The 12838-nt window shown below is 38.4% G+C and overlaps 1 protein-coding gene across 4 annotated transcripts in view; it reads right to left on the minus strand.

The window, feature by feature from the left end:
• Positions 1–12838, minus strand: part of pcdh11 (protocadherin 11) — a 569766-nt gene that overhangs the window by 207328 nt on the left and 349600 nt on the right. For 3 of the 4 annotated variants that reach the window (XM_052021488.1, XM_052021487.1, XM_052021486.1), the window contains exon 3: positions 7142–7340. In XM_052021488.1, the coding sequence (XP_051877448.1) occupies positions 7142–7340 (199 nt within the window). The remainder of the gene's footprint in view (positions 1–7141; positions 7341–12838) is intronic. The other variant, XM_052021489.1, reaches the window with a different exon arrangement.

A 12838-nucleotide genomic window follows, 5' to 3' on the forward strand; every position in this document is an offset into this window, starting at 1 on the left:
TGATGTATCACTAGCAAAGCAATGGAGTAAGACACTTAAAGGTTTTCTGACTAAAGTTACAGTATTAAAAAGTAAGGAAACCAAGGAGTTAAAATAGGGAAAATGTGGGACATTGTTTAAAGGCTCTTTTGTCACGTTATTGCTACTTATCCAAATATTTGAAATAACTTCTGCACCTCCATGAATGTGTAAACAAAATTGTGATACTGGTAAGAAATGCATGCAAAGCAAAGTTTATTGCAACATATTTAAAATTGGCTCCACTATAAGTGAAAATAAAACAAAGGTCGTAAATTAAAACACAGAGATTGTGAAACAAATGGATCTCTGTTTTAGCTCAGCGGCAGCACCCTTATCTCTAAATTTATCTCTAAATCAGAAGGGCCTGGGGTTAAAACTTCATTTCAAGTACTCGGCTGACAGTCCAATAGAGTAGGGAGGGAAAACTGCACTGACAGAGCTGCTGAGTTGCAGGTGTGTCATTAATCTTGGTCCCAACAACTCAATGAGATGAAGGTAACAGAACTCCTGTCACTATTCAGTAGAATTTGATTGGTGTTTCAACCAATATTTCTCCATTGACCAACATTATTATAAAAAACAGATTTCCTTGGATCCCTGCTATGTGCAAATTAGCTCGTCTCACTTCTTTGTCTCACAATAGTGCCAACACTTACAAAAAAAACCTGGTTAATTGGCTCTGAAACACTGGAGGTAGGGGTAAGGGATGTTGTGAGATCGTCATTGACATGATGAAAAATAACTTTCTAAATGACTTACTCTATAAAAGTTCATAAGAAATTCACTTCAGTGATTTCAACCAAACTAGACTGCTCACTCTAAACAAGTTTGCCATTGTCTCTCATAGTTGCAGAACATCTCTGATATACAAATCACCCTTCAGAATTGCATGTTGGTAAATAAACCACAACCTGTTACTTATGTTCCACAGTTTAGCAAAAGTAAGTTACTTGAAGTGCAACTCATTGTTTGCTTTTAGACAGAGGAACCAAAATTAATTACAAACTTATGTGGTTTGAGATATGCTGTATCTGTGGGTATTTAGAAGAGATACTGATTGTTCTGGTAAATAAATGCTTGAAGCAAAGAAAGATGCAGAGTTGTTCACTGTGGATTAAATGGTGAAAAAAGAACCTACTTTAAGGAAGATTAATGCTGCAGACTCTCCAGCAGTGGGCCAGAGAGATGGAGCCTATCACTAAACAGAAGATCAGAAGGAGAAGGGAACAGTAGTAGGCCATTCAGCCCCTCGAGAGCTATTGGGTCCAAACCAGGAAGGAGAAATAATTGGGGATTCCAGTAAAGACTCAACCTAGATGAGATAAGATACATACCCTCCCTCTGTGCTGATAGCTCTGTGTATTTGCAATTTATGTCACAATCAAATAGTCACTGCATTACCTGATTTAACTTCTGAGTTCTTTTCATGTTAGGTTTAATGTTACCTTGAGTAGGTAGATGTGAAAATGTTTCAGAGTACACTTAATATACTAGAGGTTCTATAAAATGTAACCAAAAATATTGCTATTGGAATTCTGGCAAAACATTCATAATTAATATTAATTTAAACCATCTCTCTATTAACCATTGTTAAAAATGTCCTGTTAGTCACATGGAATAATATGGGCCATTCACTAAGGTAAAATGTACAAGTAGATTAAAATGAGTCTTATCTCCACAGTAAGCACCGTCCTTTTCATCAGGATTTCACTAACATAGGGACAAAAGCAGGAGAAGGTCATTCAGCCCTTTGTGTCTGCTCTGTTATTCAATAAGACTTTGGCTGATCTTATTCTCAGTACCACTTTCCTGCACTAACCCATATTCCTCAATTCTCTTATGGTTCAAAAACCTATTGCTCACTGTGTTGAATATACTCAACAATAGAGCCTCCACAGCCCTCTTGGATAAAGAATTTCAAAGATTTGGAATCTTTTGGGAGAAGAAATTTCTTCTCATCTCACAGATGAATGGTAACCCCATATTTTGAGCCCATGACCTCTTTTTTTTCTAGACACCCCAACCAGGTAAACATCAGTTCTATCCAGCCATGTCTTGGAGTGATTTTTTGCGTATTTCAATGAGATCACCTTTCATTCTCCTGAGATCTAAGCCAAGTCCGCTTGATCTCTCCTCATAGGAGAAACTCCCCATTCCACCATCCCAGGAATCAATCTATTAAACCTATATTTTCTCTATCTCAATTATTTCCGTCCTTTGGTAAAGAGATTAAACCTGTACACAATATTCCAGATACAGTCTCACTGGGCCCCACACAGTTGCACTTAAGATGTCTCTATTATTATATTTAATTCCTCTTGCAATAAAGGCCAATGTATCATTTGCCTTCCCGATTGTTTATAATACAAATAAGTTAACGTGTTCATGTCCAAGGACTGCCAAGTATCTTAGAAGACCAACACCTATCAATCACTTATCATTCTATTTATTCTACTACAGTGGTTCATCTCAGATTTTCCTACATAGTATTCCATCTAATGTGTTCTCATGATTGCTCTTAGCCTGTCAATATTCTACTGAAGACTCTCTACATACTCCTTACAATTCACACTGCCATACAGCTTTGTGTCATCAGCAAACCTGGATATATTGCACATCTTCCCTCATCCAAATCACTGATAAAGATTCTAATCAACTTGGGACCCTGAACCAATCAATGTAGCACCCCAGTAGTCACTCCTCTGAAAATGGCTCATTTAGGTGTACACCCTGTTTTCTGTACATATCACCCACATTCCCTAATTTTGTGGAATAACCTCTGACACAGGCCTTCTGAAAGTTCAAATGAACCACTCCCACTGGTTCTCCTCATCTATTCTGCTTAAACATGATTTCCCTTTCATAACTCAGTGCTGACCTCACCAAATCCTATTAATATTTTCAAAGTGCCTTGTTATCATTTACTTAATAAAAGATTCTAACATTTTACTTACTACTGATGCCAAGCTAATGGTCTATTGTTCCTCCTTTTCTCTTTCCTGCCTTGCTTAAATAGTGGAGTTGCATTTGTGACCTTCCTTTCTGTGGGAACCATTTGAGAATCAATGGAAGTTTAGAAGATGAAAAACAATGCATCCACCATCCCTACAGCCACATCTTTCAAAACATTATGATATATTGTCATCAAACGCAAGGGATTTATTGGCTTTCAGAACCAATAATTTCTTCAAAAACAATGCTAATTTTTTTTTCTTTCATGCCAGCCCTGTCATTTTCCACTATTTCTGGGAGGCTCTCTGTATCGTCTTCTGTGAAGATAGACACAGAATATTAGTTTTATTTCCTTGTTATTCTTTACTCACCAATATAATTTCTCTTGTCTTAGTCTATAATTTTGGATAACATTTTCCTTTTTTACATATTTACAGAAGTTTTCACAGCCTGTTTTTTTCTTTGCGATTACATTTATATTCTACTTTCATTTTCCTTATCAGTTTCTTGGTGCTCCTTTGCTGAAGTCTGATATTTTCCTAATCCTAGGGTTTACTGCTCCTTTTGGCAACATTATAATACTTTCCCTATAATGCAATATTATTTAACTTCCATCGTTAGTCACAACTGGATGAGTTTTCTTTCTGTGTTTATTCCCCCAAGAAACATATTTTGTTGCAAAATATGTATTAATTCATTAAATATTACCAATTGCTGGTTTGCTGTCATAGCTTTTAATGTAGTTTCCTGAACTATCAAAACCAATGTGCATCTTTATAATTGCTCTATTTCAGATTGAATGAAATCATTTTCAATCTTGACATAAAATTCCATCACATTATGGTCACTCTTCCTAAAAGACCTTCTAATTTGTTTTTGCCAGTCTATGCATAGATTAAAGTCCCCTTGATTATTGTATTAACCTTGTTATTTTTGCTTTCAATGTCTTGAGTTATGTTGTACACAACATTGCCATGTTATCTGGAGGCCCATGGACAGCTCCTTGCTATTTCTTAACTCCACCCAAATTGATTCTATTCTGATTTTTCAAGTTAAAATTTTTCCTTTCCATTGTCTTCATGCCATGCTGTGTTATCTTCTCCCTTTCCATTTGTCTATCACTTTTAAAATGTAAGTGTCCTGGAACATGTTTTTGTCAATGTTGGTTAATTAACCATGTATTCATAATGGCTAATAGATTGTACCCATATATTTCCATCTGTGGCACTAATTCATTCGCCTTTTTATAAATGCTGCATGTGTTCAAGTAGAAAGCCGTTGTTTTATTTTTTTACCACTTTTGTCTGCTCCAATTCTAATCAAAGGGTGCATTTATGTGTTTCTATGATCAGTCCCTTCCTGACAGATTATCATTTTCCTTTTGCTACTCTAAACTATTGTCTTGTCCTTCATCTTTAACCTTCTAAGTTTCCCCTCACATGAACTTTCTTCCCTGCTATTTAATTTAAGTCACTATCTACAGTCCTAGTTATTCACTCAGACACTGGCCCAACCCTATTCATGTGAAGCCCATTTCCACAGAATACCTCCCACTTTCCTCAAAACAGGAGCTAGTGACCCATGAATTGAAACCCATTTCTCTCTCATCAGTCTTTGAGCATTTAACACTCTGATCTCATTGATCCAAAGCCTATTTGCATGTAGCTCAGGTAGTAAAACAGGTTATTATCCTTGTGGCTCTGCTTTTTAGTTTGGACCCGAGAAGCTCATATTCCTTCAGCAGTACTTCCTTCTTCCAGCTATCTGTATCATTGGTTTCCACATCATCTTAACAACTGGAAGCTTCCACACTCACTCCAAGTTCCTCTCCAGCTCTGGAGAGAGATCCTTAGCTGTACACCAGGCAAAGAACAGAGCCTTCAGGACTCACACTCGCAGCTGCTGATCTGTCTCTAATTATACTGTCCCCAATCACTAATACATACCGCTTCACAACATCTGCCTTCATTGGAAGCCCAAGCCACTAAGAACACGGCAGCCCAAGACTTGGTTGTATTCTTCTTCTTGGACATTACAAGAGCACTGACTACTTTTGGCAATGGTCTGGTGAATGCGTTATCATGGGGGTCAGTGAATGTGAACAGTAATGGAATGGTACTCTATCATTTTGTGGGGTAGTCAGATTGTGGCACTGCAGCAGTCTAATCATGCAGAGTAGGCAAGTTAACATGAGCAAGTTGGGAGGAAGTGCCACGGATGTGACACTGGAAGAGCATGTGCCCATTTTTGGGAGTTGGAACTCATCTGTTCCGAGATCAACTCTTTGAATATCAAAATAAGAATGAGGTAAGTTTCACAACAACTGGTCTATTAAAAATAAAATAACACATTTGAAGAGTGAGAGGTCAGTTGTCTGCTATATGCAAGATATAGACAACCTATTATCCTTTCTCTCAATGTTCTTCCCTTTCCTCTTCGGACAGCGTTAGCAACTTTGGAAAGATCACCACCACTTTGCCCCTGAAGTTGTTCATCATGTAATGTTGACAGAAAAACCACAATCTAAATCATCAGATCATTTGGGAGCATAAATTCCTGACTTTCCAAGGTTGTTTTTAAAATAGTGAAGGTGAGAATTTAATCTGTTTTACATCTATGAACTTTCTCTCCACTACGAGGCCCTTGGATAGAGTTCAAAAGAATCAAGAAACCTGGCTTATTCCCTCTAGTACTACAGATTGTCACTGTAGAACAGAATTAACTCTCCTTTAATCAAAAATCAGGTCTGAGATCATTCTCATCATAGGGCTCGGTATCACATCATACAATACATATATATTTTATTGGCTATAGAAAGAGCTATCAATATTATTTGCAAGTCATTCTGAGAAAGTGTATTCACTCCCATTCTAACAGAACATCCTGGTGGTCCCCTGTTGCCCTTTATCAGTTACATTTAAACATTCGTCTCATTTACCTGACAAATTTCACAACTACTTTTAATTTAATTTTATAGATGTTAAAGTCATTCATTTGTTATTCATACTGACTTGATATCAGGAACATTTTGAAACTGCAATCAACTTGCTTTCTGCTGATGGGGAAGGGAAGCCAACTTTTAATATGGTTGATGTTAGTGGCTGCATGCTTGAATGCAAATGTATATTTCCAGTTCAGAAGTGAAAGTAGTGGGGAGGTGAGTGGTGCACATATGCGTCCTATAATGCCATTCATCACAATAACTTTGCAAAAGTTAGAAGATCCAGAAGAAGAATTAGTCTTTCAGGGTTGTGATACTTAAATAGCTACATTCCCTCCTCACAGTTTCAGTCCAAGCTCCTACTGTTGAATTAAAATTGGCAACAGCACAGCAGGATTGACACAGGAAGAAATAGAAAATCAGCAGTGGGTGCCAGGTCTGTAATCAGGAGAAAGCATTGCCACTTAAATATCACAGCACTGGAGGAATACAGCAACAGCATATTTATCGACAAAAATAAGAAAGAACAGAGGAGGATGAGAGGAAATATAGTTGTTGATTCCAGCCAAGCTGAAGCTGGAAACTGTGATGGAATAGAAGCTTTGTAGTACCCAGACTTCGATATGAGGGCAGTGGATTTTGAGCCCTTTTTCTCGCATAAGCTCCTTAGGTTTCCTTTTGCACAAGTACATACAAATGGTAGGTTTAATAAACCTACCGCAGATTGAAATCCACAGGCTGGAAAAGGGCGAGATAAAAGTTTTATAAAATTCATGGAAAAGAGAAATGGAGTTATTTCCAGGATTATGTGCAAGAGCAAGGAAGTGGGACTAATTGGATAGGTCTTTCAGAGAGCCAATGGAGACGCAGTGGACTGACTGGCCTCCTCCTGGGATGTACGACTCTAAAACAGCAGTGCAAATCTAAATATAGGTCATCAGCCCCTGTTGCATATTTTTCAAACCCATCAGTGCAAGAGACATTTGCTAACTACCATTCATGATTAATTGATTAAAACATTTCTATAACTATCATACTCCCATAACAAATCATTTCAAATTACCAACCCTTTCCTCTAGTTGTCTTATTGTGGGCTCTGTTAACAAATGGCTCAGCAGGTCTGTATGTCTGAAGCAGATATGTAGGTCAGAGCTGCTTATTATCACTGTTCATTTAGGTCTGATAATTGCTTCAAGTAATTTGTCTCAAACACAGGAAATCACTTACTGGACTCGGGGTCTGAGTTGCCATCACCTTCAGTCCTGCTGTTAGGGGATGTTTGCTCGTAGTACTCTTCCTGCGGGAAGCCGAGAGGCAGAGGGTGTGAAGTGCTGGCACTGCTGTTGGGTTCATGGTCTCCCAACCCACTGTCACTGCAGCTTTCCTGAGAGCCATCAGGGAGGTGGAATGTGACCCTTCGTTGTGACTAAGAAGAAAAAAAAGATATCTGTTATTTTATATCTAATACCAGACAGGTACAGTACCTTTCTTTTTAAAGCTTGTCAACTATTTATTTTCTAACCCTAACTTTCCTTTATTATGTTATTGAAGACATTAATCATTGATGGATTAGGCTTCCAGCATAGGTCACTTAACCCAGCGACCACTCTTCCAATACATGCTTGGATGATCAATGTTAATCAACTATTGGGTAGGAAGAGTGTTAGATTTGAGCCCAGTCCTGCCCTCACTGCGTCCTTCCCAACAGGAACTGCCAAGCAGTAATCAGAAAGAAGACACCGATGAGCATCTTTCCTCCCTTATTCTGCTACACACTGTGATCAATTGCTTAGCACAAGCCAGGAATTCAACTTGGTGAAGAAAGAATCATGGGTCTGATTTGCTGAGCTATACGTGGACCCTTACCAATGACAATAGGTACCTTTAATCTTCTATTCTGACATTTTAAAACTAAAGTATGCTACTTCAGGCTGAATTGGACGGAGGAATACACCTCTCAAAACTAACTTGTTCGATGCTTGAAAACTTTAGTGGTAAAAGAAAAGCTGGAAGGAATATTCAAATTAACACTTTATATCTGCATATATAGACACAGATGGGCATAAAATGCAAACCCTTTGAACATTGAACTTGTTTTCTTTATATTTGCCAGTATCATTGAGCTGCTTTAGACAGAAGCATCTGTCAGAAAAAGTGGCAAATTAGTGACATTCTTCATTTCCCACATCCAAGCCACTTTTGCAAGGATATGGCAAAAGAGCAGGAATAGGACTAATAAGAGGGACTTTTCAAAGAGCTGGCATGGGCACAATGGACCAAATGACCTCTTTCTATGGTGGGGGATTCAGTAATTGGATGATCCCTTGAGCAGTGGCTTCTCTCAGTAACTTGCTTCTGTTTTTCTTGCCACAAGCAATAGAAAGCAGGAAAAACTGCATTGATAATCACCAGCTTCTTCACCTAATGTTCTCTGACATATAAACAGTGGAGCTAATCTTGCCTACTGGAAGTTGGATGGCAGGAACAGCTGAGATTCATTCAGTCATCACTGGCTGTTCCCACCATCCCTGACATTCAATTGCAGGGCCCCCCAGCAGATGAGTTGCCCACCTTAACACAGGGAGAAGCTAAGCAGGGCATCTGGTCACTCTTTAAACCTGTCCTGAACAGGGAAACTTTCCCTCCAGATGAAAATATGTCAACAGGGGCCCTACAAGGAGTTGAAAAGATTTCATGGAGCCAAGATGAACAGAATTGCTCCTGCAGTCTTTGCAAGGAAAGTTGGAATCCTTTCTGCACAGTACACCTTGTTAACCTATCCATTCGTACTACAGGATTTTGGCAAAAATCACACCCTGCCACTCAGCTGGAAGCTGCCGTGTGACCAGAATTCCCTGTGAACTTCTGGTCTGCAGATGCCTCCTACATCAATGGCCAGATTGTGGACCAACAACATGAGACCCAATTGGAATGGCTCATAACTCTACCTGCTGGGCAGAAAGTTAACCTGCCAGATAATTGTTTTCTCCCAGTTAAACATTTTTGTAATCCTCCACTAAAATTCAAGCTTTTTGCAATACATATCTGGCTCCATGCAAACGCAAAGTTTGTTTGTTAATTTGTACACTTATTATCACCAGACCCCATAAGGAAGATAACAAGTTAATCAAAGTCGCATGCAGTCATTACAGGGACAGCTTGTTTCTGAAAAGTATTCCTTTCTCTGTTCATCAAACCGCTAACTGTGTCAGTTGGAAATTAGGACAGACATCACATGGTCATTGTGTTGAAGAATGAACAAAAACAAAGTTCACTGAAATTTTAATGTTCCAACATTTCTGCTCTTCTACAGTTCCTACAAGCCTGTGCAACATTATTTTATTCCCTTTCCCATAATGATTCTGGCCTTTCTTCTCTACACAGACTGAGCTCTCAGGAGAATCACACTCATAGCATGCATAACCATGAAGATAACATGGCCATCAAGAATTTCACTGTAAAATCTTGTAGTATTTGAGGTGCATGGGTGGAATTTGGCTCAGGGTTCTTTGCCCATTTACTGTTTTCAATATTTCTGCTTCTCTCCTGTTGTCATGTGTCAGACAAGAGTGGTGAGATCGTATTACAGATCATCAACTGGCAATCCCATCAAATTTACAAATGTTGTTCCTTTTGATCCACATAATAATTTCTCCTTTGACTCAGGTGGTAATGTTCACTTCTCTGAGGGAAAGGGTCGTGGTTCAAAGCCCACTTAAGGCACAAATCCCTCCCTAGACAGTTGTGCACAAAGTCCAGGCTAACGATCCAGTGAGAGACTCCCACATCAATGGGGTACAGCCTTACAGATGACAATTTAAATTGAGATCCCATCTGCTCTTCCTCTCAAGATGATAGAAAAGCCTTCTTGGCCTACTTTCAGGAAGAAGTGATGAGATTTCACTGATGTCTTGGCCAATATTTATCTTCAATTGGCATCATTAAAACATGATCTGGTCACAATCTCATTGCTACTTGTGGGAGCTTGCTGCATGAAAACTGGTATCTATGTTTCCTATAGTACAATACTGGCTACATTTCAGCAAGTTGTTATTTATTATAAAATGCTTAGGGATATCCTAAAATTGTAATGGGTTCTGTTTTGTCTTAATGAAGTGAACTAACATCTGAAGTTGGAAATAATGGACCCACAACAATTTGGAGTAGGGTCTATAACACTGTGGCATATCTCCACATCTGTTTCATAAATTCTATCAAATGAATCTTCCAAATGAACCTTAAAGGCAGAGGTGTCTGCTCAATTTATTGAAATACTCCAGAAATGAGGAATTTAGACATGGGTGCAAGTACTATTTGCTAGCTTCCTGAAGTCCTGCTCTGCCATGGTTACAGGATTAGATTGAGATAAACAGAGTTTCAGGGCTTATGTTCCTGACATCATTAGCCTACTTTCTGATATATTTGGTGCTTTCAAATTCCTTGCTGATCACTAAATGGCCTTTTAATGAGAATAAGTACATTGCAGAAATTTGTATTCTTGTGCACCACTTTCATCATTCTTTCAAGGAATATACAGGCAGATCTGTAAGGTAAAATGGATAATGATTCCAATTTGAATAGCTACTTGGCTCTAACAGTGCCCCTTCTCAGAACGTCATTATTGCTTTCATAGTAAATGTGAATTATGCACACAGAGCTTACTTGGGAATAGGGGAATAGAAGTAGGTCATTGTTCCATGAGTGTGATCCACCTTCAATTAAGTCATGGCTGTTCTGCACCTTAACACTATTCTCCTGACCTGGCTCCATATTCCTTGATAATTTAACCTAAATGTATCAATCCTACTTTTGAATACTCCAATCATCACAGCTTCCAGAACCTATGAAGACAGAATATTCAAGATTTCTGCTACCTGATTGCCTCCTGATCTCATTCCTGAATTGCTTTGCTGAAGTTTTAGGGCTATATTTTTGGTTCACCTACAATGGCTATCTGGAGCCTAGATCTGCTACTGTATCCAAAAGGGTGTGCTCGACTGGCATTGTAGTGATAAGCCAATGATTGTTTTGGCTCTGGGCCTTGCACTGCAAGTCTCAGTTCCATGAAGCTGAAAACTGCCCAGCCCATTTCCTTTTTACCCAACCTTTCAACCCTTCATTGGTATTTGCACATCTTGAGCAATCTTCTGTGCTCTACAAAGCATATCCATGTCTACATCATCATGCCTCATAATTTAACTCTTGGAATTTAGTTTAGGCCCTTGCATAATTTTGGTATATCTGCACTGATGTGCTCCCAGGTGAATGCATCCTTCCTGAGGTGCAATTCCCAAAAACGGAATGTTTTCTTTTGGATGATGTGTGAGCAGTGCTCTTGTAAAAGTAAAGCATAACTTCTTCCCTTTTATAGTTCATCACCTTGAGATAATGGCCTGTGTTGCATCACTTTTTTTGTTTGGCCTTTGCATCTGTGAGCTAGCTTTTCATGATTTGCACACTTGGATTCCCAAATCTCTTTGGCCTCTATAATCCCTAGCTTCTCATTGGAACTTCCTTTCATCATTTCCATTTACCACTGACTGTAGCAACTTAATGCCTATGTCAAACTTGGACACATAACAGTTTATTCCCACTACTATGTTACCAATAACCACAGTAAACAGTTGAGGCACCTGCACAGACCCTTTGGAAACACCACTTGTTACCCTACACCAATCGGAGTACACACCCTTTATTCCCAATCGCAACAAATTTCCAATCTAAGTCAAAAGGCTGCCCTAGATTCATGTTTTCTCTTTCACTGACAATCTGTTCCATGAGACTTCAGGGAATACTTTCTGGATGTGCTGCAGTGCCTCTCATAATCACATAATTAATCACCTCTCGAAAAATTCAACTGCATTTGTCAAACATGGTTTTTCGTGTACAAAGTAATTCTGGCTTTTCCTGATGACATCATCTACTAGATTCCCAAAACTGATGTTATCCCCCCTATTATTCTATCATGTCACTTCAGTAATCAAAAAGTATTTTGCTTTATTCAATTTCAGCAAATGTGCTATTATGTTAATAATTATGAACATAAACCACTTTCTCCCAGTACAGTAAAATACCAACAATTACAGAAAAACACACTCCAGGATATATCATCTACAAAATGTACTGCAGCACTACTGAAGTATTTACAATTCACTGCAGGAACCACTGTGGTTCAAGAAGGTGGGTAACAATTAGCTCATTTAGGGAACTTAGAGATGGGCTTTGCTAATGAAATGCAAACAACTCATCTATGAATTAAAGAAAAATATGTGGTAATATTTCGAATGGTAGCTTCCCATTCTTCATACTTTGATGCTGAGAGTTGAATGGACTGACAAATGTATAGGATGTGTCTGAAATGACTTGAGAAAGGAGGAAACAGATCTGACATAGTCAAGGTTTCATCACATTGGGAAGCATGGCTGCAGATTCTTATTCTGTCACTCCATGGTCCAAATGTTTTAAAGGCTTGATTTATGATAACACTTGCTGAGAAATGGCAGTAGTGAACTGGCTTGAAAGAGCCACCAACTTTGAGAGTTCCAGCCAAATCTTAACACGAGTAAGTGCATCACAGCAATTTTTATTGCCTTGTATTACTTTTGTTATTATTCACACACATAAATAAAAAAAATGGTCCATCTCTATTACTGTCAAGTATTGAGTACTAAAAGGATCATAGCATGTGATATGAAACGAGGGATAGCCATGCTTTAAGTCAAGTCTTTGCCATTTCAAATTACAGATCAAGCAGGAACAAAAAAGATCATATTTCCTATGTGTCATTTTATAAAAGAACTTAAATCAAAGGATTTGGAAATGGTTAAATAATACTACATCTACGGCTGTTGGAAGTGCAACATATAAGGAGAGTGATTTACCAGGTTCAGTAATTGCAAAGCAATTGCAGAAATATTATGTTGT

Source organism: Pristis pectinata, chromosome 8, assembly GCF_009764475.1.
Source record: "Pristis pectinata isolate sPriPec2 chromosome 8, sPriPec2.1.pri, whole genome shotgun sequence".
NCBI classification, from domain to species: domain Eukaryota; kingdom Metazoa; phylum Chordata; class Chondrichthyes; order Rhinopristiformes; family Pristidae; genus Pristis; species Pristis pectinata.